At 38.0% G+C, this 27,001-nt stretch overlaps 2 protein-coding genes across 8 annotated transcripts in view; one reads left to right on the top strand and one right to left on the bottom strand.

The window, feature by feature from the left end:
- cenpp.L (centromere protein P L homeolog) overlaps positions 1 to 27,001 on the top strand; it is a 150,576-nt gene that overhangs the window by 98,701 nt on the left and 24,874 nt on the right. The window lies entirely within an intron of this gene.
- On the bottom strand, positions 1,608 to 25,086 carry ecm2.1.L (extracellular matrix protein 2, female organ and adipocyte specific, gene 1 L homeolog). Of its 4 annotated transcripts, none has more exons than XM_041590747.1 (10): positions 24,890 to 25,086; positions 18,127 to 18,486; positions 15,998 to 16,186; positions 13,990 to 14,670; positions 12,691 to 12,806; positions 8,939 to 9,074; positions 6,903 to 7,060; positions 6,604 to 6,743; positions 5,218 to 5,544; positions 1,608 to 1,859 (listed from the first exon to the last, which is right to left on the bottom strand). In XM_041590747.1, the coding sequence occupies exons 2-10, from the start codon at positions 18,413 to 18,415 to the stop codon at positions 1,691 to 1,693; spliced, it is 2,205 nt and encodes a 734-aa protein (XP_041446681.1). In that variant the 5' UTR covers positions 18,416 to 18,486; positions 24,890 to 25,086; the 3' UTR covers positions 1,608 to 1,690. The 4 variants fall into 4 exon arrangements, with proteins under 4 accessions (XP_041446681.1, XP_041446682.1, XP_041446684.1 ...); XM_041590748.1 differs by having other exon boundaries at positions 24,943 to 25,086; XM_041590750.1 differs by lacking the exon at positions 24,890 to 25,086 and adding an exon at positions 21,600 to 21,650.

Raw genomic sequence — 27,001 nt, 5'->3', positions numbered from 1 at the left:
AAAATTCTTCAACAAGTACAGCACAATATCAGACTGCAAATATTTCAGTTGAGATGGGTTTGAGGCCTGAGTAGTGATTAGCCTCATCCTAGTATTTCCCAGGGTAAAATCTAACAAGACACAGTGGTTTACCTGAAGTTTAAACCTGTGCACATTAGGTTACAAGGAGCCCTTAAAGATTATACCAACACGTGCTACAGGCCATCTCATTTATATCAAAAGGAAGTCCAGTCTCCAGTCCCTTCTTGCCTTGGCGGTCTTAGGATCTCTCACAAATATAATATCTGCATCCACCACTGTAATTTTAATCATACACTAAGAACTTGGCCTTATCAAATTTTATGCTACACATATAATTATAGCACTCTTTACTGTTTGCTGGCCATAATATTTTTTGTAATTAATGGTCAAACATTTTCTTGGAACTTGTAGCGGGGCTCAACCACATTTTTATTGATGCTCACTAAGATTTGGTATTTGTTGAACGTGGCAAACCTTATTTTATCCTGAATGGGATTTCTTTTTACCCTTTGAGGGCTGAATCTCCCAGCTTTGGCCTGGCTGAATTACTAAATCTGGAGTACCACTAAATAGCATGTCTTTATTTGAGCCCTAAGGGTTTTACATGAGACCAGAAAGATCTTAACTGGCCTTATAGTCTCTGTAGACTTGGCCCAGAGGTATGGGAGGAGAAGGTGAGGTAAAATGTACTTACTAAAGAAGAAGCAAATTGAGCTCTGACTTACTTTGTTTCTCTGAGAGGTAGGATTTTGTAATATTTTCACCTTGGGTTGAAGGACTAAGATACTGAGATGATGGTTGTGGAGTAATACCAACAGTATGGTTACTGACAGGAGCATAGGAAATGTCCAACATAACTGAGGGAGCAAACAATCTTTGTATTTGAGCTCCAGCCACCTAGTTGTGGTCCAGTCTGCATTGGTACAAGTCAGGCCTGGACTGGGAGTCAAAATAGGCCCTTCCATTCCAAGTACACAGAGGCCCAAACAGCCCCCACCAGCCCAAACAGCCCCTTACCAGCCCACTATATGGTACCTTTCTATTGAACTATACAGCAGCCCCTCTGGCATTTGCCAGAACCCACAGATTGCCAGTCCGGGCCTGGTACAAGTAGACCTAGACTACACTGGGGCACCTCGAGGCTTAGGTGTGGCATCATCCTGGCCTGTGAACAGGTCTCTATTTCAATTAAATCATTTGTAGCATTGTGCCACCGGATAATAGTTTTCATTCAAATGATCTCTGCCTCCCCTGATCCATTACAATACATCAATTGCTTCATTGAGTCCTTACACCAGAAGCACTTTCTCTGCTTCCCTAGACATAAATGAATCCCTCCATCCTTCCTGATACATGAGTGAGATGTTCTTGAGCAAGACTGTGCATCCAGAGTTTGTTACCTTAAAATACCCATTCCATGTTTTTCACAGCACCTTATTAAGGGAGCAACCACATCACAGTGTCACCTAAACCAAAAAGAGATTATTTTCCATCACAGTGTTTTCATAAACAATCGAGTAGTAAATTTTGAGACAGGTCATGTAGCACGCAGTCTTGTAAGCACCAACAGAATGATCTTATAATACTGAATGATTATGATGACTTTATTACATAGTGAAATCATACTCCAAAACCTACAAAAATCATAATGGAAATCCAATGCAATGTTTTACTTGACTTTCTGTGGCTTAAGAATGACACTGGAGTATGATCTAATGCAAAAGAACACATATGGGGAAATTTCCCTTGTATTGATCAAGTTGTTTTCAAGATGAAGCTCCTCTAAGCTGGAATCACCTTCCTCTTCAGCACTGCAGATACAGTATGGAGACACGGATCTGTAACCAGACAAAAGTTTTATGCTGTGTTTTTTATTTTTATATAAAAACAAACAATCCCTGTTTTGTTTAAAGGGTAAGGCATTTTTTAGTAGCAGTATGCACAAAATGTCGCTGTCTTAAATATATTGATAATGGGTTGAGTGCAGAGGACTCTTGTGTTTGACTATATGTATTTTGTGGTCACAGCCTCATTGCACCCCCGTCTAATGCTTTTAAAAAATAGTGGTGAGCACAACTTTCCTTTGTCTGTTATAGTTTATACAGGAGCAGTGACCAGCTCCATGTTGTAGCCCCCACCCTTCCCAGCTATAGTCAGGTGATCCCACTGGTGTCTAATAAAAGGGCAGCCAAGTATGGAGGTTTACTTTGAAAGCAGCTAGTAAGTTGCAGGTAAAACCTAGTCCCTTTGTAAAATGTATAATGAAGCAATAGAATTCTTAATGAATCAGATGAAAATTAAGCGTAGGACTGGCCAGATATGGGATGACTTTGACGTAGTTGGCCAGCTTAAATATATTGCAATATATGGACAAACAATCCCTGTTTTGTTTAAAGGGTAAGGCATTTTTTAGTAGCAGTATGCACAAAATGTCGCTGTCTTAAATATATTGATAATGGGTTGAGTGCAGAGGACTCTTGTGTTTGACTATATATATATATATATATATAGATATAGATATAGATATAGATATAGATATATATATATATTAAATCACCTGCCCCAATACCCTCTGGTATGTGTTGTCTACTGCAGAGCACATAAAGGTAAACAGAAATACTATGTTAAGACAAACATCTGTCTTGTTGCATTTAATAAGTAAATGTTTCAACTTAAATACAAATTCAACTTAAGAACAAACCTACAGGCCCTATCTTGTACGTAACCCGGGGACTGCCTGTGCAGACTAATTATCTGATCTGACATTGTATTTATTTCTGTCCTAGACTTGTAAACAAAAATGTTATCCAGAATGCTCGGAACCTGGTGTTTTCTGGATGAGGGATCTTTCCGTAGTATATGCATAAATAAACACAATAGAATTGTTTTTCCTCCAATACCGATTAATTATTTCCTAGTTAGATTCAAGTACAAGCTACTGTTTTACTAAAGGGTTGGTTCATCCTTAAGTAAACTTTTAGTATGTAATGGAATGGCCAATTCTAAGGAACTTTTCTGTTGGTTTTCATTATTTATTTTTTATAGTTTTATAATTATTTGCCTTTTTCTTCTGACTCTTGTTTTCAAATGGGTGTCGCTGACCCCATCTAAAAAGCGAGTGCTTTGTAAAGCTACAAATTTATTGTTAGTATTACTTTTTATTACTCATCCTTCTATTCAGGTCTCTCCTATTTATATTCCATTCTCTTATTCAAATCAAGATTAGTCTAATTTGATTTGAGTTTTCCGGTAATAATATTTGTTCGTGTTTTAAATATTTCAGTTTTTTCTTAAATAAGATACTATTCGACTTTCGAGGTAAAAAAAAAAAAAAACTCTAACAATCAACCTTTGATTAATCAGCCCCTATATGTGATTTCTAGGGATTTTATTCCCTTGTGTTACTGGCCTTTTAAAATGCCCTGAATTTATGTTGTCTATATCTTAGATTTTAACTATAAAAATCTATAGTTCTCAAAATGGCTTATTTACCATGAGCAGGGCTTGTTTGAGCCCATACACTTTGCTTTTCTGCCTGGCCTATGGTTACCAAGCATTAGTTATATGGCTGCTTTAGTGCTTCTGCCTTGCACGTCCTAAATTGTGTGATCAAGGGATACCCATGTCAGGCACAACTAACTCTGCTTGAGTATTCTGCCAGTGTATGCAAGCATTGCAGAATACTAAAATGTAACTACGATTTATTATTCATTGCTAATCTCCAACATTTTGGATTTATTATATCCGGACCCTGGAAATAGCTTGAATCCGAAAATACACCATCTAAAACCTGGTGAGATCATGTAGGAGTCAATGGCAGAGGTCACTTGAACCATTTGAAGATGTTAATAGCCTGCATGATGTTCGAGTTTTTTCAGAGGGTTTTGCTCAAAAACTTGATCAATTCGTGCAATTCAATTTTTTTCCCACCGAAAACTCGATAAATCTGGGTTTTTGGGTTTCGCAACTGGAACTCAAAGAATCAAGTTTTTGCCTTTCGAGTTTTATATTTCAGTAAGAAACTATTAGCGATCATTCGAAGTATAAAAAAACTCTAACTTTCGACCTTTGATAAATAACCCCCTAAGTGCAACATTTATCATACGTTTCATTTATCTAGATCACTGATCCCCAACCTTTTTTTACCCGTGAGCCACATTCAAATGTAAATAAAGTTGGAGAGCAACACAAGCATGCAAAAAGTTCCTGGGGGTGCCAATTATGGCCTGTGAATTACTATTGGTAGCCCCTATGTGGATTTGTAGCCTACATGAGGCTCTGTTTGGCATTACACCTGTTTTTTATTGAACCAAAACTTGCCTCCAAGCCTGAAATTCAAAAATAAGCACCTGCTTTGAGGCCACTGGGAGCAACATCCAAGGGGTTGGTGAGCAATATGTTGCTCATGAGCCACTGGTTTGGGATAACTGATCTAGTTAGTTGCAACTCAAAGAGAGAGAAAAATATGCTGAATGGTTTTAATAGACAGAGTGCACTAATTTGCCAAACATTCTATTTAATCCATAATCCATCTGGTTAAAGGGATAATATAATTTAATTCAAAATGTTTACTTTTACTTGAAAACAATATAAAAAATAGGGATGCACCGAATCCACTATTTTGGATTCGGCCGACACCCTGAATCCTTTGTGAAAGATTTGGGCGAATACCGAATCTGAATCCTAATTTGCATTTGCAAATTAGGGGTGGGAAAGGAAAAACATCTTAGACGTCCTTGTTTTGTGATAAAAAGTCACGCAATTTCCCTCCCCGCCCCTAATTTGCATATGCAAATTAGGATTCGGATTTGGTTCGGCCGGAATCCGGGCGAATCCGAATCCTGCTGAAAGCCCGAATACCGAACCGAATCCTGGATTCGGTGCATCCCTAATAAAAAAAAGCTGTGTAAAGTAGTGTAGTTTAGGAAACAAAAGTTTTAATTAATTGCCTTAAAACTTGCCACTTTTTTGTTCTTGGATGGAGAAATATATTTCTTTTTACTGACCTGAATATTTCTATGGCACACAGGATGGATTTCAGTCATTTTGCCCACCTAATTTTTCAGTGCATGTCACATGCAGCCTCCCATACTGTTAAAAGGTAATTTCCAAAAATGCATTTGATACATATCTACTGAATTATTACACACTGTTGCCTAATTTAACTTTGTAAGGGTGCTGGTAAATTAACGTTACCTGATTTTGTTGTTGTTAAGCCTTAGAATATGAAGGTCTGTCATGTATTCTATTCCAGTTGGCACATTCTGTAATCCATTGTGATCAAGAAACATTTCTCTTAATGAGTGGTATGCTCCATAGAAGGAAGCTGTGTCAATTCCATCGTTGTCTAATTTGTTGAAGGAAAGGTAGAGATATTCCAGTCCTGGATTAAGATGTGCAAAAACATAACCTGGGATCCTTTCTATCTGATTGCCTACTAACACAAGGTGTTGTAAAGATTTTGGCAAATATGATGGGACTTGGTAGAGTTTGTTGTAGGAAAGATCTATTGATTCCAGGTTCCTTTGAAAAGAATAGATTGAGAAATGAATATAATACATCTCGGCACAAATATGTTTTTTTTAACCTGTGTGTTACCCAGAATAAATCTAGTTATATAAAATGTATCACTGGCAATGTTGACCAGAGCAACCAATCAGATCTTTGCTTTTGTTTTCTAACTTGTAGATGACTGTTGAAATCTAATTACTGATTGGTTGCTGTGGGCTTCATCACTGACATTTTTCTCCAATATTTTACACAGCATAGTTACATAGTTACATAGTTACATAGTTAAATTGGGTTGAAAAAAGACAAAGTCCATCAAGTTCAACCCCTTCAAATGAAAACCCAGCATCCATACACACACCTCTCCTTACTTTCACATAAATTCTATATACCCATACCTATACTAACTATAGAGTTTAGTATCACAATAGCCTTTGATATTATGTCTGTCCAAAAAATCATCCAAGCCATTCTTAAAGGCATTAACTGAATCAGCCATCACAACATCACCCGGCAGTGCATTCCACAACCTCACTGTCCTGACTGTGAAGAACCCCCTACGTTGCTTCAAATGAAAGTTCTTTTCTTCTAGTCTAAAGGGGTGGCCTCTGGTACGGTGATCCACTTTATGGGTAAGAAGGTCCCCTGCTATTTGTCTATAATGTCCTCTAATGTACTTGTAAAGTGTAATCATGTCCCCTCGCAAGCGCCTTTTTCCCAGAGAAAACAACCCCAACCTTGACAGTCTACCCTCATAATTTAAGTCTTCCATCCCTCTAACCAGTTTAGTTGCACTTAGTCCCTGCACTCTCTCCAGCTCATTTATATCCCTCTTAAGGACTGGAGTCCAAAACTGCACTGCACACTCCAGATGAGGCCTTACCAGGGACCTATAGAGAGGCATAATTATGTTTTCATCCCTTGAGTTAATGCCCAAAATCTGTTGGTTAAGATTAGCATTTATTTTGTTAGATAGTACTGTATTAGTGATAAAATGTTAAAATTCCTCGGATCTATACCTACTACTAACAATTATTCACCACTGTCTGTGGGTGCCATTGCTTTGCTACTTACTTATGAAAGATCCAGGTCAGCGGGTCTATTCTGCTTTCTTCAAGCTTGTTGTGCCTTAATACAACTGTATGGAGATTTTTTGTATGATTAAATGAGGTCTCCACGATTTCTTCAATTTCATTGCTCTCTAAGTGGAGTTCCTGCAATGCAATGTATCAACCCAACAGTATTAAATAATATTGTACTTTAAATATTTACATTTATAACCAGAAAATTATGAGTTACCAATTTAACATTTTATTTATTTGCAGTTTATTTTATATCTTTAAATTTAAAGATAGATAAATAAAATACTTTACCTCAATAGACACTGGGAGTCCCTGTGGTATTGTCCGGAATTTATTCTTTCCTAGACGCAAATAAGCCAGATGTTTCAATGGTTTGAATGCTAAGGGGCTGACATTGCCTTCACTCAGCTGGTTTCCTTCCATCTCCAAAGTTATCAAGTTTGTTAGGTCTAAGAAATATAAACAAATGGCATCCCTTAATCTCTTCTGTCAATAAACAATATCATAAAACATTTGGCTTAGAAAGTGGAACCTTTGAGACATACAGCATTCTTAAGAGTTTATAGTCTAGCACATCATCTAAGTAGTGGTTGCAGAGCTACAGTATAATTAAATCTGGCCATGCATAGGTAAGTTGCCAAACAAGTGCATATTTGGCCACCGAAGAGGTATTCCAAATTGGTCTGATCTTCATTGGTCTTGTACATGAGGCCTCTTGAATACTTAATTCTTTTCTGGAAATTTTTGTTTATACATTAAAAAGAAAAAACTTTGTAAGATCAGAATTAATTCAAAAAATGTTTTTATAAGTTCAGTTGTACTAACAGTACTTAGTTTAGGTAATCAGTTGCGCTAATAATAATATTAATAATAATAATAATGCTGTGGATAGAAGTAACACTATACGTAGGATGTAAAGACAACCCCCACTAACTCCATCTTCTGGCTTGAGTTTTGAAGAACAATGAAATATAAAAATGGGGATCCTGTTGACCTTTGATCCCAGCATCACTTGCAGAAAGGTAGGGATGTTTGTGAAGATTCTCATTAGTCCTGGTCATGGTATATCTGTAGAAATAAGTCAAATCAACTTGATTTGCTGTGTTTTTATCTTGAAGATGTTTCACCAGTCATCCAACTGGCTTTCTCAATTAAGAATAACTTGAATTATTATTATATAATACACAAAAGCCATGAATATCTTGTAAATTATATCCTTATAAACGGTGAGTTCTGATGTCATCGGTTATAAACGGTGAGTTCTGAGTTCTGATGTCATTTCTGTCACATGACTCACTGAAACTTGTGTATTATAATAAATAAAGTACTCCATGTAAAATATGTGGATATTAGAAGTTACCTCGGAGTTCCATGACCTGTATAAAAACTAGGGATACACCGAATCCACTATTTTGGATTTGGCCGAACCCCCCGAATCCATTGCAAAAGATTCGGCCAAACCGAATCCTAATTTGCATATGCAAATTAGGGGTAGGTAGGGGAAAACATTTTTTACTGGCCGAATCCCGAACCGAATACTGGATTCAGTGCATCCCTAATAAAAAGTCCCATTCTCTGCCTACTCAGTGCTGCTTGTGTGTGTCATTCTCTGCTTGCCCAGTGCTGCTTGTGTGTGCCATTCTCTGCTTACTCAGTGCTGCTTGTGTGTGCCATTCAATGCTTGCCCAGTGCTGCTTGTGTTTGCTATTCTCTGCTTGCCCAGTGCTGCTTGTGTGTGCCATTCTCTGCTTGCCTGGTGCTCCTTGTGTGTGCCATTCTCTGCTTGCCCAGTGGTGCTTGGGTGTGCCATTCTCTGCTTGCCCTACGCTACCTGTGGAATGTAAGCCTGTTAGGCTAGGGGTTTGTTAGCATTTGGAAATTGTTGTTAAGGGCCCCTAAGGTGTTTAATCATGTGTTGAGGGTTGTTGTATTATCCACAGGGGAGGATGAGGCATATGGATTTAAGGGTATGTTTTAACATGACTTCAATTTTTAACATATGAGTGATGAGGGATTTCCCTGCAGTGAGCACCAACCATTTGGCTTTTTGGTGTGCTACCACCGTTAATGTGGATATGATCTTAAAAGTTCTTGTGGTCACATGGGTGTAGTTTACAGTGGGGGGGGTTTAAAAGGGGGAGTGGCCAACACTGACTTCTATTATTGGCCCTCCACCACATAGGCCAGTAAAATTTTGGCCATCGGTACCACAGAAGTTGGACAGCTCTGCTGTAGACTATGCATATGCAATTAGAGACTTGTACAATTTTGAAATGTATGGTATAAGCTGAAGGTAAGTTTATTGTAAATATGTATATATACTGTACCTTCCATACTGTGCCTTTTGAGGCCCTCGAGTTTATTGTCGTTCAATTTTAACTCCTCTAAACTAGATGGTAATTCAGTCAGCATGTGGTTCAGTAGGTTTCCATCCAAGTACAGGCGGTTTAGCTTTTTCAGTGACTAAAGAAAAGAAAGTCTGATTATGTTTTTCATGCTAAAAAATATTAGGTGTCCATAGAGTAACATTTAAATACAATTCTGTTAATTTGAAAGCTGTCAGATGAACAACACAGATAAATACTAGGTTACTTTTGTTTAGTTAGTTAGTTTGTCTGTCCACTCCCCGGCCCGTGCCGACTTGCGCCCCCTTCCCCACAGCAGGTAAGAGAGTAGCTAGGGACGGGGGGTTTTCCTGTTAACTATAGAGGAAGCAGGCCCCATAGTTCAGGGGCCCCCTGTTGCCCTGGCCCCCCTGCGACATGCAGGGTCTGCTTCCTCTATACATACTCCACTTGCTTAGCACTTAGCAGTGTGTCCTATCCGCCTCCTCTAAAGCATGCAAGTTTGATTCTGGGGGAAACCCTGGAGCTACTACCACTTTCAAGCTTTCGGTAACTATCAAGCCTCAAAATGCACAACAGACTTGCATCCTGTGAACCATACTCAACATAAAGAACAGCAATCTGCGGGGACACACTGTTGGTTTTTGGATGCAATAGCATCTTCTTCATAAAATTTATTGCCCTTTTCATTATGAATTGTGTCAGATAAATATTCATATAACTCGATACCAACGATACCCAGGTGTCAGTGGGCCCTCATGCTGCTAGACATTTGGCCTATTTCTTGGCCATTCCCTATTTCAATGAGAACAAAGTGGCTAAATAGATGAAATAATAGATTATAGTATGTAAAGAAAAGAGAATAGAGGTTGAGTGAGAAGTGTGCACATGGTCTAAGATTACTGGGTGGGCCCCTGGTCAAAGGTTTTTGAGTGGGCCCCTGGTGTCCCAGTCCAACACTGCTCGATACAGACTTACTTTTTATATATTTTTGAAAATATTTTTGAAAATCAATATGATGTAAGATTTCTGTGTACCTCGAATGAACCCATAGAGAGATTTTGGAAAGAGCTCTGCACTGTTATTTTTTTTACTGCCTGTTTATCCCTAGTCTTGCCCACTGCACAAGAAAAAGTTATGAACTGAAATAATGTGGGAACACTTAAATCAGTATGTGAACTCAAAAATAAAATTTTGCTTAATGAACAAAAAATTTATTCTAAACAACTTGCCAAATATACATAAATTCCACATTTTCCATGGTTTCCCCTTCTGTTTGCTGCACTGATGGTTCTGATTGGCAGGTTTCTTAACTAATCCCTTTTTCAACCCTTTCAAACCTGGGAGAATTGTGTATTGTGTGTAATAAAAAAAAATTGTAACCCCCGGGCAATATAAAATATTAGGCATGTAAATAGAGCAAATCACAGTGTTGTTGGAGAAGGGTGAGGTAAAGTGGAAGATTTTACAATGCCAGTTGAGAACTGGAATGTGTCTGTTGCTAATCAAGCAGTAGGTGTATTCTTGATTCCTACTTAAGGCATTTTAAAACTACTGTTAAGGGAGTAATACTATTTTCAATGCTCACAGATGTTGAGGAGAACTGAATGAAAATCAAGGAGAGAACGCTGAATACTTTACTAGTTATTGTTGTTCAAAGTATATACATCTCATATCTCTTCTCTAAAAAGATATTGCGTAAAACAGCTCATGTATAAAACCCTGCTTCATGTAAATAAACCATTTTCATAATAATATACGTTTTTAGAAGTATGTGCCATTGGGTAATCCTAAATAGAAAATTACCATTTTAAAAAATAAGGGCTGCCCCCTGGGATCGTAGGATTCACGGTGCACACAAACAAACTATACATGTTAGGTCACATGAGCCAATTAACAGACAAAGTTGTGACTTTTGTTCCACACTCCTCCTGTTCCAGTTAGAGCTGCAGTATTTCTGGTCAGGTGATCTCTGAGGCAGCACACAGCCCATCAAAAAATAGTGGCTCAAGGCAAGAGATGTAAAAGTACAATATTTACTTAAATATATATACCAGTTTGGTAGGATTATTTAATATGCCACTTAATATGATATATCTGTTGCTTAAATATTCATTTTGCGAGTAAAGTTTTCCTTTAATAGTTTCATACTCAATGGACATTTAACACAGGGAATTTGCACAGCAATAGCCACCACAATCACCTCTGCGGGAAAATTGAGAAACTAAAAATGTTCTTCTAAACCTTGACGCAAAAAGAGGATTTGACAAAATACTATCACCCTTTCTGTTTCCGAATATTTCAAATCAGGAAGAAACAAATAATTTGTTTGATTAAACTACAGCACTTTTAATGGAGCTCTCAACTTCCTCAGCATCAGACATTACAATTTGGCAGCAACAGTAAGACATCTGAAAGACCGGATTCATAACTCAGAAATATATACTAATACATTACAGGAACTACAATTCATCCCATACCTGAACCTATTATATGTACTACATATGCATACATAGGAATTTTCATCTGAAATTGTAGACAATCCATCTACACAACGTGCGAAACGTGGAAAATAACGAAACAGCAACAGATCCTAAGTAGTCATCATTCCCTCTACCTACCCCTGTTACTCAATCCAGACTTCCAGAGTGGACAAACACAGTATATCAGGTTTGGTAGGGGGAAGGGTTGACAACCATACAGTAGTTTATAAATATCAAAGACCACAAACCACTGATGCAGTTATAGTATAATCATCCTTCCCAGTCCAACAATACATATACATTCTCACAAGCCCAATTATCAGTAGACCCATCCAACTTCTTTCCACCACTGATCTGATAACACCCTAGATCATTTTCTACTAAAAAAAAAAAAAACTATTTTACAAAGGGAGCAATATCTAACTTCTAAACTACTTTGATAAATAAGTTACAATAATGGTAGTATCATTTACACTGTATAAAAACGATATATCCTCCACATAAACAAATCAAGGGCACACATACATGTTAGGTCGCATGAGCCAATTAATGGACAGAGTTCTGTCTTTTATTCCCACACTACTTCATGTTACATTTAGAGCTGCGTTATTTCTGATCAGGTGATCTGTGAGGGATCACACAGACCATCACAAAATGTTGGTTCAAGGAAAAAATATGTAAAGGGGCAATATTTACTGATGTATGTATATTCCACTTGTAAGATACTTTAATAGGTCTGTATAAACTATCTATTGGTTAAGTATTCATTCTGAGGGTATTGTTTTCTTTTAAGGTCCACTGTAGGTCATGGTTTACATGAGAGAGTCTGTAAGATCCCTCATGATTTCATTTAAGCATAGGAGAGAATAATTCGGCAGGGCATTTTTGCAGTTCTGATTCATTGTATATTTATCGCAGATGCATAATATGAGGCTGCAGAGAATTATTTGCTAAATATGCAGACACTTGCTTTTTATGTTAACACCAAATTGACTTCAGTAGAAGTTCCACAGATCTTGCTCTTCATCTTCAGTCCAAACATTTACAAAGCACTCACTATTTTATTGCTTGTGCTGTTATTGCTGGGGAAGCAAATTCGTTGTATGAACTGAATTTAAGGGAACATTATCTTTATAACATTTATAGTGCTTTTACTAATATTTAATGAATAACATTATATCTAAAGTGGAAATAAGTAGTCTACATTAATTAACATTTGCCTCAATGCATTTCTCTGGTTCCAAAGCATACCTTAAATGCTTGTGAGTCTATTCCATTTGATGTAAGACTGTTCCTGGTAAGGTCAATCCGTTCCAGGTTTGGCATGCCATTGAATGCTTCTTTTGGAATTGCAGTAATAGCATTATCTGTAAATCAGAGTGAGAGTGCACAAAACATATAGCAAGATTTACTATTAATCTGAAAGCCTGATTTACAGTACTGCTAGCTGTACTGTACTATATATTTAACACACACTTTGGGGCAGATTTATCAAAGGATTGAATTGAAAATTAGAATTTTCGAATTTTTTTTATGGTCAAAAATGTCTCCAACACACAGAATGGTTTTCCTTGAGAACTATAAGTGGGGATCCTCCTATTAGCTTGTGACGAACATCCACAATGTGGGTAACTGGCACCTCCGGCACTGCGACACCTAGCACTTCTGAGACATAGCGACAAACATAGAGATCCGGTACTGGTCATCACTTCCACACTGGTTGTTAAAATGGTTTATATGTTATATATGTTGAACAGTCCATGAATACTTGCGGAGACCATTCGCATGGCTTCATGTCATGTACCACTGCCTACATATCCATTTCTACTTGACGTTTTGGTAACTTTATTTGTACAAGATAGTAACTACCGTCAATGTCAATGCATAATGCTTCCTGTGTTTCTATTTGTCGTATGACACTGTTATTCTCTACACCTGTATTATGCCAACTGTTGTAACGGAAATATCATTGTGCACTTTCGGAGCTGTAGAAAATGTATCTAACTTTTGCTCGAATAAAAATTGTTTTCTTAAAAAAAAAAAAAAATGTCATATTCGTCTAGGGGCGTTATCTGAACTCGATTTGAGTTTTTAAAAAAAATGCAAATTTGATTTTCGAGATTTATCACACACTGGCCCTTAAAGAATTTGACTATTCACCACCTAAAACCTGCCGAATTATTGTTTAAGTCAATGGGAGAGGTGCAGGGATCAATTTGAAGAAGTTTGCAGCCTTCCTGACATTCGAGTTTTTTTCAATTGAATTCCTTTCAAATCAAATCAAATTCAATTCAAATTTGATTCAAATTTTCGGGTCGTTTAAATTATTCCGGGTATTAAAAATTCGATTTTATTAATAAATTTCAACTAGTCGAATTTTGAATTTATGGGAGTTTTAAAAAACTCATGAATTCGAAATTCGACCATTGATAAATGTGCCTCCCAATGAAACAGAAATACAGCAACATTTATGTTTGTGTAACAAAACATCACTAGGGTTATAAAAAATTATAACGATATGTCATTACTGTATTGATTGAAACTTTTTACCTGTAAGTTCTATGCTCTTCACGTCAGGATCAGATATAGCTGGTATTTGTTTTAGTTTAGCATTGGAACAGCTAACTGTCGTTTCTGAGATAAAACAACCTGAAGGTAATGGAGGGTGATGTATCACAGCAGACTGGCGAGAACCTGGAAATCTTGGTGAGATCCTGAAAACATCTCCTCTCAAAATATATTCCTCTTCTTCATCATCGTCACCTTCCTCATCATCATCTTCCTCATACTTCTCTTGTTCTTCTTTCTCTTTTTGTAGTCTTTGGAGCGCATTTAATTCTTCTCTCTTTTTCTCTTCAATTCTCTTCATTTCCTCTTCACGCTCTCTTTGTTCTTCTTTTTTTCTAACTTTCTCTTCTTCATGTGCTTTTCTTTTTTCTTCAGATTCTTTTTCTTTCTCTCTGGCTTTCTGTTTTTTCCTTTTTTCTTCACTTTGTCTTTTTTGGTCCTCCTTTTTCTTTTTTTGCTTTAATTTTTTTGCTTCTAATTTTTCTCTCTTAGAATTTTTTTCTTCTTCTGTTTTAAATAACTCATCCATATCTTCTTGTGTCTTTGGGGCCTTCAAAATGACCAGATCATTGAGGTTGTTTGGCTCTGAAGAATCCCCAGAGAATTCAGGTACATTTTCCAATAAAATTGTATTAGGGACTTGAACAGGTTGGTGATGATGAACTAAAGGAATACACAAATAGAACAATAGAGGAATACAAGAAACTATGTGCAATAATCATTTACCCTCGATATATTTCAGTGAGAAGAACTAATTAAATATAGAAAATTTCTAAATGTACAAAGTTTTACTAAATGTATTTATAGGTAATTGCAACTAAAACACCAAAAAGTATGACTACCTCCCCATTCTTCTAGACTGGGAAGTTGTTTTACCAGGGCCTACACTGCAGCATTCCACTAATGAAGGTCAGGTAAAAACCCTTCTGTTCCTATTACACCAATCTGTAAGCAAAATTATCTCATGTCATTATATCTGTTCAGTTATGTCTCTCAGGGGCAAATTTACTTAAGGTCGATTATCGAGGGTTAATTAACCCTCGATATTCGACTGTCGAAGTTAAATCCTTCAATCATCGACTATCGAAGTCGAAGGATTTAGCGCTATACGTTGATCGAACGAAAAATCATTTTCGCTTAAATCCTTCGAATCATTCGATTCAAAGGATTTTAATCCATCGATCGAGCGATATTTTTCTTCGACCAAAAAATGCTTAGGAAGCCTATAGGGACCTACCCCATAGGCTAACATTGACTTCGGTAGCTTTTAGGTGGCGAACCAGGGGGGTTGAAGTTTTTTCTTAAAGAGACAGTACTTCTACTATCAAGTGGTCACATAGTCGAACGATTTTTAGTTCGAATCGTAGTCGAAGGTCGAAGTAGCCCATTCGATGGTCGAAGTAGCCAAAAAAAACATTCGAAATTCGAAGTTTTTTTTATTCATTCCTTCCCTCAAGCTAAATGGGCCCCTCAGTGTATTGAACAGAATGAAAAAAGTTAATTCTTTATACACATAAACTAGTTTGTAAATCCATCTATGGATCTGATTCCTTCCTCCATTCCTCAGTCAGTGTTCATTAATAAAGGAGACTACATTTGTGGCCTGCAATATAGTTTCCAGCAGATAAAGAATTTGATCATACCGTATATACTCGAGTATAAGCCGAGTTTTTCAGCCCCCAAAATATGCTGAAAACCTCTACCTCGGCTTATACTCGGGTCTAGTGCAAATACGCACCTCCAATGGGAGCAGAAACCCTCAATTTTTTGATTGAAACTTACCAGAAGCTGCTGCATTTCTCACCCTCCGCTTATACTTGAGTCAATAAGCTTTCCCAGTTTTTGGAGGTAAAATTAGGTACCTCGGCTTATACTCGGGATGGCTTATACTCGAGTATATACGGTAATTGTAAATTAGAAGATACACGATTTCCTATTAAAATTCAGTTTGAGGTCGTCTGCTCTTAAATAAAGAAAACTTCCTACATACCGGTGTTACTGCAGACTGGGCAGCATTCTCCCTCGTGAGTCAGAGTAATAGGACATGTTAGAATGGGGCAGATGATTTCATCACAAATCTCTTTTCCATTTGAACACATGCACGTAATGCAAGGCTTAGGGGACCAAACTGCGTTTTCAAACATTACCATTCCATTTACTGTGCAGTGGCCTTTCTTCACTGAAACAAAAGGAACATAAAATGAATAGCAATGTCTTGTTGCAACTTTAAATCAAATGAGTACGTGACGAGGAAGAGTGTGTGACCAAACCATCAAGTCCAGTATAAAAGCAACTGAGCAATTTCAGAGCAGGAATCCTCCTCAATTCCATTTCTTATTGATGTTCATAGTTGCTTTTAGTCTGGCAGTTCTAAACAAATTCAGTTTGCTTTACATATGTGGTTGTTCTTAATCATGTATGGTTATTTCTTCAAAAGATGATAGATTGCTACAAATATTTTAGTAGTCTGCACCAAAAAAAACATAAATTACACATTTACCACCACATCTGTTTGCACTATTGTGCTTTAGCAGTGCAGTTTTGCCTCCAAACCAGAAAAAGGATAAGCTGTGACCTCTTATTTTATCTTCATGTGCCCTGCCATTGAATTCTTTTATCATCCCTCAACCTTGTCACCTCAGTACATTCTTTGGTTGTTTTATGTGCTCTTGGTTCATATGGCAAAATTTCTTCCTTTAGGTGTTTTGTGCTACACCTTGATTTAAGCAAATCAAATACTGGAGTAGGAAAAAACTTTACATGCATTTTTCAACTGCAACCCTCCTTTATTTAGTAGTCAAGTCGACATATTTTGTAAATAATTATATTTAGGGCTTTTCATTATAATTGAAAAAGTATCATTGGAAAGTTATTATAATTGAAAAATATCGCCTACTCATAAATGTTTATTTGTTCAACAAAACTCCCCAGGTGTTACATTATATATTTTATTCTCATTAGTTATGAGAACAGATGTGGTGTTTAAAGGGGTGGTTCACCTTTGAAGTAACTTTTATTATGTTATAGAACAACCAATTCTAAGCAACTTTTCAACTGGTTTTCATTATTTATTTTTTATAGTTATTTGTCTTTTTCTTCTGATTCTTTGCAGCTTTCAAATGGGCGTCGCTGTCCCCTTCTAAAAAAACAAATGCTCTGTAAGGCTACAAATGTATTGTTATTGCTACTTTTTATTACTGATCCTTCTATTCTGGCCTCTCCTATTCATATACCAGTCTCTTATTCAAATCAATGCATGGTTGCTAGAGTAATTTGGTCCTTAGCAACCAGATCGCCGGCATTGCAAACGGGAGAGTTGCTGAATAAAAAGCTCAATAACTCAAAAACCTTCAATAATAAAAAATTAAAAACAAATTGCAAATTATCTCAATATATCACTTTCTACATCATACTAAAAGTTATTTCAAAGGTGAACAACCCCTTTAACTGCATTTCCATAATCAACTTTTTTTGTCTTAACAAAACTAGAAAATTCTTTCTAGAACATTTATCATTACCTGTTCTGACCTCCTTTTTTTTTTGTGGGTTACCAGGTAATGAATGTAATTATATCTTTTGGTCTCAGAATCCTAATTATGTTTGCTGCTTAATTTAGAAATTAGCAGGCTTTGGAGCCTGAAATATTTCACATTTTCTCCAGAATCAATGTTACCATTGTTACTCGACAGTCACAAAAAGAGTTCTGTGCTTGCTTCATCCCCCCAACCTCTAATCACAAAATACCATAATTTATTTCCCAGCCACAATTCTCGATTAAAATCTGTACTGACTTTGAGTACTATTGTGGACATCTGAATTAGAGTTTAATTATAGGGTAAAGAAAACAACTATATTTCTGAAGCTGCATAGTGGGTGTAGACATAACTTTATAAGAGATCAATGAGAGTGCAGGACTTCCATGATAACATAGTTAAAGGGAAGCTAACTCAGTATTCAAAATCAGCGACAGACTCCATTTGAAAGTTGAGTGCTTTCGTCTGAAAATTTCTATTCTCATATAAAGACCCATTTTTCACTGGTTGCACCTTTCCAGTGCAACCAATGATTTCATTTATTTTGATTATATCAAAAACTTTAGACATAATCTTTATCGTGTACCTGGTAGTATGTTGTAAGTTGGCGCTTGCTCATTCACACCTAAAATTGTTTGTAAAACATGCACTTTGGCATCATCTGCATTGAAGACAGGCATAAGTCCTTCTGGAATAGGAGTGGTTAAGGGCTTAGTCATCAGCTGTTTTGCATTGGGACTTTTTGATAAAACTCTTCTGCGTCTGTTCTGAATCTTCCTCTTTTTGGATTTAGAAGTAGAGGCATGTTCTTCTTGGGTGCAAGTGGTCCACTCAGTAATAAACAACAGAAGAATGATTAGAACTACAGTTCTCATTTTGATATTGTAATCGAAATATTAAGCCAGCCAAAAGAGATTGAACATCAAATATGAATGTTTCCCGGTTCCTAGAAAGAAAAAGATGCATTTTGAAACATTATAAAAGAATCATGTATATTTCACCAGCGATTATTCTATGTAACTATTACTGCATTATTCTCCTCCCTTGGCCTAATGTTTGATTGGATAAGAGAATTACCCCAGAACACAATCATATCAGTAAGGAAAATAAAAGGAAAAAGAAAATAAAATCTGGGTGTAGATATGCATTGGCAGAGGTACTACAGACATTTTTGTCGTTCCTCTTGAAAAGAACCTTGAATCACTCCTTACTTGCAGACACATTCTAGGACCAGAAAATATGCATAAGAAGACACATTAGGACAATATCAAATGGGAATTCTCGACCCTGTGCAAAATCGCCTCCTGTGTAATAATCGCCTTTTGTTTTTACGTGGAAAATGCAATTCAACTGACTTGCGCACAGCAGAGTTCAAAGCAGTTTCATTGCTGCAATATGATTTTCTGCTTTTACAGAGTCAAAAACAATAGAAGAAAAATCATAGTATGGAGACCAATAACAGTGAAGGTCTTTTTCAGCCTAAAGAAAAGAAAGAATGGCTCTGTTAGTGCTCGTGATATGTTAATAATCTGGAAATATGGTGGTCTGCTTTCAGGTGATACAATGTAAGTGAGTCGGCCTGTTTAACAATCTAGCACTCAAAATAAACAAAAGACTAAAAACTATTTACATTAAGGAGTATATTAATTATGCTGTGTTAAACAACATGTTCGCTGATAAAACTGTGTAAAAAGCTGTGTAAAATAAATGGCAAATTTATCAAGGTCAGATTTTCAGCCATTATGTTACATTGCTTCAGACTTTTGTAAGTAACTTCCTGCGAAAGTGACTCTAAGAAAAAACGAGTAAAAAAAAATCGTTTTTTTTTACACAGCAAAGCCTGGTGATGTGTGGTGAATTACCCTGCCGTTTTTTACACCACATAATAAATCTGCCCCTAAATGATGTGTCCCAAATGAAGGTGGGTGGGAGAAGGTCCCTGCAGTATATTCTCTAAACCTGTTAATCATAGATTGTTCCAAGCCTAGGTGGGCCCCATTTTCCAGCAACTTACTTACTTCCACTGTTACAGTTGCTATTTAGACAATATTTCATCTTCCATTGCTGGAAAATTTGTAATTATCTTTTCCCTTACTGTTCCTTAACCCTGTGCAGCATTCCTTAATTCCTTCTTCTACCACATACAAAGTTCAGCCCATTCCTCATCCCCCAGTCTGTCCTGTAATGTCACCACAGCCCTGTCTTCACTACATCACAATTTGCACCCTCCTTGCAACTTGATACTCATCACTGTTGTGGAAATTTAGGAACCCTATTTACCAAAGTGTCATGGAACACCATTACCACTTAGCATTAATAGTCAGCATTGGATGTCAGGTTTTCTGGTGGGCCCTAGGAGGTCCAGTCCTATACCGTTTTCATATAGTGATGGGAGAGAGGTTCTCCGTTCCTAAGTTAAACACATTGGGGAAAATGTACTAAAGGGCGAAGTGACTAACGGTATCGAAAATTCACCAGCATGACGTCATTTCGGTACATCACCAATTTACTAACAGTCGCTGGCGTAACTTCGCTAGCGAAAGAGGTCGACTCTAGCGGTAGTTCGCTCCCTAACGCCTGGCGAATTTGAGCTCTGGCAAATGGACGTAACTACACAAATTCACTAAGATGCAGATTTTACTGAACGTTACCTTTTGCGCCAGACTTGCCTTCGCCACCTCAGACCAGGAGAAGTGCAATAGAGTAGATAGGACTTCCTAAAAAAAAATAGTTGAAAATGTTCAAGTCCCAAAAAACGCTAGCGTCTTTTCCTTTTTCAGGTTGATAGGCTGAAAAAGAGTAAATTGTTTTTGGGGTAACCCGCTTCCCTCCTACATTTCCTAACATGTGGCACATAAACTATACACTGGGCTCATGTGTAGGGCAATATAACAACTCTATTTTATTTTATTAAGGTTTCCTGAGCTTGTGTAATGTAATGTGCTGCAACATATACGTCCATTCAACTTTAACTTCCCGTTGTATGCAAATTAGCCAACGCTAGCACAGCTTTGCTTTGTTTAGGGCAGAAACGCTAGCGCAAATTCGCCAGCACTCGGCGCCCTGGACGCAACTTCGGATTTCAGTGAATTAGCGTTGTCCTGGCGAATCTATGCCTGGCGAAGTGTTGCGCTTGAGAAGCAGAAGTGACTTGGTAAAACCATTAACTTAGTAATAAGACCATTTTACTAAATATCAAATCCTACACTCCTGTTGTCCGTGATATGTTTATTTCAATGAGCTGAAAATTTGTATTTTAATATGAAATTTTAACACAAAATAATCTAGTTGCTAGGGTCCAAATGACCCTGGGGTCACTGGTTATTCTATAGCATAATATGCAGGGGGAATGTAATATCTTTTGATAGCTCAAAAACATGCGCAAAGAGGATTGCGAATGTTGGCGATGATGTTTGTGTATTTTTGACTGATTAAAGACCTTAATGCAGGCCCGGATTTGCGGCAAGGCCGCATAGGCCCGGGCCTAGGGCGGCAAAAAAATAGGGGCGTCATGCCACCCAGCGTGCGTGCGTCCCCATTCATTTACAGCAGCTGCGCCGGCGTTTTTTCGCCGGCGCGCTGGGAAGGTGAGGTGGGCGCTAGGGCCGCGCGGCCGCCTGGTCGGACCGCACGGCCTAGGGGCGCGCCTCAGTGAAATCCGGCGCTGCCTTAATGGCATCATCACAAAGTTTGCGATCAAATGGCTTTTGCGACCATTCGCAGCACATGTAATTACATTTCCAAAGAGCAAAGTGCTTTTTGCGACAAAATATTTATTTTTAACGAAACTCCAGAGCAGATCTTTACACTAAACCTTTGCTTAGTGTTAATGCGCAATGTAATATTCGCCAGCGACTGATTTTACATTGCAAGCAGTGCTACACATTTGCACAAATGCCATTTTAAATAACGTTTGCGAGTTTAAAATTTGGGTGTTAACGTAAAGATGAACCACCCCTTTAACATTAAAGCAAACCAAAAAAAAGAGAGTATAATAACATGCACAAAACAAGCAGACCGTTATATTTAATAAAAGATTGGAACTAAAACCATGTTTACCTGGAAACATAACCTAGTTAGTTTCTGCAATAGTCTTCTGTTCAAAAGTGAAAGAAAAAAATGAATGTTATGTATTTATAATGTTAAAAAGCAGATAAGATTTTAAACACTGTTCTAACATGTTAGACAGAGAAAAAGCTAGGGGATGTGGTTTTCTCTCCCTGAGGGTTTACAGTTGCAATTTGGCCAAGATAAAACAGCCAATAGATTTGCTAAGAAAGCTTATTCCATTTACTGTCAGAGGGGAAAAGCAGCACAATGCTTTGGGTCCTTTGGCTGACAGGGCACAGCTGGGAATGGAGTCAGAATCATGTGCTTGTATCAGCAAGAAAAGGACGGCTTCATTAGAAGAGGCCTCTGCTTACATTTGATGTTAATCCAGTTCTACTTCAATATTCACTTTAACAGCTTCCAGGTGCTTTGATTCAGTTTCACATTTGAAGTGCAGTCAAAATTTATTTTTATAAGAAGGAAGTTTAAAAAAAAAAAAATACAAAAACTGGAAGTTTTTAAAGGAAATGGATTTAAGAGGGTTACATACTGTTTCTAGTTCATATTTGAACTGTAAAGCTTTTATGTATATTCTAGTGTGTCCTGGCTGTTTGTACATTCATATTCTTAGGGGCCCATTCATTAAGTTTGAGTGAAGGAATAGAAGAAAAAAAACGTCGAATTTCGAAGTGTTTTTTTTGGCTACTTCGACCATCGAATGGGCTACTTCGACCTTCGAATCGAACGATTCAAACTAAAAATCGTTCGACCATTCGATAGTCGAAGTACTTTCTCTTTAAGAAAAAACTTCGACCCCCTAGTTCGCCACCTAAAAGCTACCAAAGTCAATGTTAGCCTATGGGGAAGGTCCCCATAGGCTTGGCTAACTTTTTTTGGTCGAAGGATGATCCTTCGATTGTTGGATCAAAATCCTTCGAATTGTTCGATTCGAAGGATTTAATCTTCCGATCAAACGATTATTCCTTCGATCGTTCTATGTTAGTGAGCTTCCCTGCGTTGCGCTTTTTTCCATTTAGCCGCAGGGGAGCGCAGGAGTAGACGCACTGAATTATTGTCAATGGGTCTGTACTCACACAGATGCATGTATGCGCCGAACGCAGGTAAAAAGCAATATGCTGCATCCCAACCTGCGTTTGGTGCTAACATGCGTCTGTGTGAGTACAGACCCATTGACAATAATTCAGTGCAACTCGCAGGGGAGCGGACAGACAACTGCCTGTGTAAGAGCCCTTAATGATATTCATGAAAAAAATACCGCTGCAGCACCTTTGTTGAAAAAGTGAAAACTTGAATTTATTAGGTCAAACAACCAGGCAACGTTTCGGGCTTACTCTCACCCTCTCTCAAGCCTGAAAAAGGGCGAGAGTAAGCCCAAAAGTTGCCTGGTTGTTTCACCTAATAAATGAAAGTATTTACTATTTGTAACAAAGAGGTTCTGCAGCTGTATTGTATGTCTATGCACACCCCTGGCAAGGGTTTCCGGGATTGCGTTGCACCCAACCCACAAGGTAAAAGAAGGTGGTTGAAGCGCACACACAATATTAACTATTCTGGATACTTTTAGTGATATTATCCCATAATGATATGCATCCATAATATCACTGTTTTTATTCTGTCCGATGGAAAATATTACTTAAATATTATATTGATTTATAAGAGAATTTACAATACTATATTTAAAAAACAACTATTCTGTAAATTTAACAGAATAAATATCTGAATGAAAAGAATAAAATAGAAAGGTAATTTAGCTGTTTGTTGACAGTGACCGTTTAAATATGAATAACCCAAAAAGATTGTTTTCCTACGAACATGGATTCATGCAGCTAAGTCATCATCAAGTACAAGGTACTGTTCAATTATTATATCTATTATTATTATTTTTTTTAGAATTATTTGCTTAAAATTAACTCTCTGGGAGATGGCATTCCTTTAATTCTGGATGATGGGTTTCAGGATAAGATTACATGCCTTCATATGTATGCTGTAAAGTGATGGGGTTATGTCTAGTGTAGGTAAATCTAAAAACTGGACTATGCTGCAATAATATTTCTACTTCCAACGAAAGAATATTAAAGGACAACAGAATCCTGATTCACTGGGGGTGCCAATATGTTAGGCAACCCTCAGTTAATCAAATTGTTTTCGAATTAAAGTTTGGCATATTTACCATTTAGGCATTCAAGGGCCTGTGCCTAGGGTGACAGCTTTAAGGGGGCAGCTCTTAGCTGTCTATATATTTAAGGGGCGGCTCTTAGCTGTCTATATGGTAAAAAAAACAACCCACTTCCCCTGCTGCCGGATGCTTTTCTATCAAATCCGGCAGCAGAGGTGGGGCTAGGGGTCCCCCTAGAATCACACAGTGGAAGTGATGTCACATCCATGCTCGCTGTGCTTTGACATCACATCCGCTGATGTCATGCAAAGGGGCGCTCATAGGTCCACTGTCTAAGGCAGCACCAGACATGAATATGCTACGGCTCCTGGCTGGGCCTCTTCTGGGAAAATTTTTTATGGTGTGTGTAGGCATTTTTTACAGGCGCGTGTAGGCGCCGAATGCAGGTTGAGATGCAACATGCTGCATTTTTCCTGAGTTCGGTGCCTACACGCGCCTGTGTGAGTGCAGCCCTATTGAAAAAAGCTAAATGCATCTTCCTGCACTCCCCTGTGGCTGAACGCTGAAAAACGGAACGCAGGGGAGCGCAGCTTTAACCGATCGTCAGTAAGAGCTCTTAGAATGAGAATTAAGGGGCATGTCTCCGTTTCCCTTAGTGCTTTGGCTCTTGTGCCTCTGATCATAGTAAATAAGCCTTAAAATATACAAACTAGTAATTGGGGTGGTTACTCTAACCTTTGTTATCTGTGCTGAAGGGCTTGTAACATATCTCTGTGACTCCGTGTTTTTTTCCATTATATGTGTGATAGGATAATACCACTTTACTAGTGAACAGAGTCTGAACATCTGGATATTGTACTGGACTTTGCATGCATGGCCGCTCTGTCTTTCCTGACACTTTCCTCAATCGTTACATTGTTCAGTATCACGCATAACCACACTGCCAAACTGTTGATTTTACAATTATTTTTAAACGGTAAAGCTGTGTTGCTACCTGGTCCAAAGACTAGTTAAAATACCAGTCCTGAAACTGCTTTCTTACTCCCTGAAATATACGCAGCAGCAAAGCTCCCTGCATCTGCTTCTCCTACAAACACAGACTTTGGCTAAGACTTAACAGGTTTCAGCTGGAGTTAGAGGGATAATAGACTTTGTACTTTACCAATAGTTCGCAATCTGCGCACAGGCAAACTCCTCTGCAATGCTTCTGCTTACTTGTTTGGGATTAGGTAGCTCTGGCGCTTTCTCAGCTTCACATGTCTCGGCGTCTGAAAGCAGAAACAGTTTCACTACATGTTGCGGAGTTTATCAAGTTATTTTTCCAGGCAGCTGCTCTGGAGTTTCAGATGTAGAGGGAACCCAAAACATAGCCGTCAACGTGACAATCAGGCTTTTCCTAATTAATAGCCTGTGGGACCTGTAGTGAGAATGAATCAACAGGCCCAAGTTCAACACAAGTACTTTGGGGGGAAAAAAAGCTTAAGATTTTGTGAAATGAACATAAAACAGTCTGTGCTACTAGCCACATATTTTGCCAATCAGAGAAAATAATAGAGTGCAGGAGAACGGTAACTGACATCTATTCGGGCCAAGGTTTTTTTTTTTTTGTTAACAACAACAACTTGCTTTGAAGTGTTTCCATGGTTTGTCTCATAAGCAATGGAAGGAACATTAGCATAAATACTTTTCAATTACTAATTACTAGTTTTTCTGTGGTGAGCTCTATTCTTACACTTTAATAAATCTGGCCCTTAGGGCTGGACTCCACAAGCGTTTTTCGTCGGACTGGCGTCTGCCGATAAAACGCACGCGACAAGTCGGATGGAGTCGCACGCTTTAAGATATAATTGAACTGAATGGAAAGTCGGAGGAAACAACTACTCCTAATCACTCCACACCACAAACGTGACACCACTGTCGGATGTGGACGCAGAAAGCAGCATCTTCATCTGACAGTCGGCCCGTGTAGTTGTTAACTCTTTATTCAGTCTAATTATATGTCCAGCCCTAAAAAGTTTCAAGTTCATCAAGTTTAAAATTTCCTAATCACTCCACACCACAAACCGATCCAGAAAATGCAAATGAATCCCCTCCTCTCTGCTCCCCCTACCTCCTATCAATCAATCTGGGTAAGACTTGATTCATTTAGTCTTGGTAAGATAAGATTCCATGTAGGTGGGGGGGGAGTGGTAAAAAGTATTTAGTATTTTATCTCTTGACCTCTAAGGCTGGTGGCACACGGTACGTTTCGGGGGAGATTAGTTGCCCAGAGACAAATCTGCTCTTCTTTGGGCGACTGATCTTCCCGCAATGGCTTCCTAACGAGGAAACCGGTTCACTTTCTTGCCTGCAGGGAGATTAGTCGTCCAAAGAAGAGGATAGTTGTCGCTGGGCGACTAATCTCCTCCATGTCTTACCGTGTGCCACCAGCCTTAGAAGTACTTCTGATGCTGATGGTGGAATCTCCTTTCCTCTAGGCTAAGTGTTGTCACCCAGACTGCTGTTTATATTTACCCCCCCCCCCCCATATAAAAACAGTATTCCTGCATCATTTACAGAAGTGACAATGTATATTTATATGCCTTTGTGATTACCTGGATGCTTTATTTTTCTCTTTGCTAGATGAGTAATTTTATAGGTCTGGGCAAGCCGCAGTCTTAACTGAGTCACTGACAAGTCTCAAACAAAGAACTAACAAACAAGACCGCTTATTGAAGGAAAAGAGTTGTCAGATTGTCAATGATAATTCTCAACATTTAATTACATTTGAAAAGACACGCAGAGCTGGCAAGGCATATAAGGCATAAAGCACCGCACCCTGATGAGCAGGATCATTATGTTTGTATTCTGTTTATTAATCTCATTAGAAAACCATAGATAACAGAGTGACAACAGTCACTAGAAATCACGTTATGGCTTTGAGAATCTGAAATATTTGCATGTAGGTTGTCAAAAAAAAAAAAAATGTTGGTTCTCCAGGTACAATAATTCTCTCAAGCTAATATTCAAAAGATGGCTCTATACCTGAATACAGAGAGTCGCTATTACCTCTGGTTTTTAACAAACTTTTTTATCTTTGGTTCATTATAAGTGGGTTGAGTTCATCCATTGTTGCTACAGTCGACTTCATATCTCCTAATTCTTCTTTCCATTCTTTCCGATGATTTGTGGCTTTTCAGGTTTAACATAGCCTTAATTAAGATCAGGGCAAGTTAATTTACAAGGCCACAGTCTCGGTTACCCTGTCCTGCCTTCTCCTTTGTGGTGTCCCAGT

This window comes from Xenopus laevis, chromosome 4L, assembly GCF_017654675.1.
Source record: "Xenopus laevis strain J_2021 chromosome 4L, Xenopus_laevis_v10.1, whole genome shotgun sequence".
Classification (NCBI taxonomy): domain Eukaryota; kingdom Metazoa; phylum Chordata; class Amphibia; order Anura; family Pipidae; genus Xenopus; species Xenopus laevis.
The sequence above is the reverse complement of the archived record's forward strand: the minus strand, read 5'-3'. Positions and strand labels throughout refer to the sequence as shown.

Bases quoted from the DNA above. Each gene is read 5' to 3' on its own strand.
- ecm2.1.L (XM_041590747.1), bottom strand. From the start codon at position 18,415: ATGAGAACTGTAGTTCTAATCATTCTTCTGTTGTTTATTACTGAGTGG. The intron at 9,075-12,690 runs GTATGCTTTGGA...TCTTTTCTTTAG, and splicing joins TAGACTCACAAGCATTTAAG to TCACTGAAAAAGCTAAACCG. The intron at 5,545-6,603 runs GTAAGTAGCAAA...TTCTTTTCAAAG, and splicing joins CTGACCTGGATCTTTCATAA to GAACCTGGAATCAATAGATC.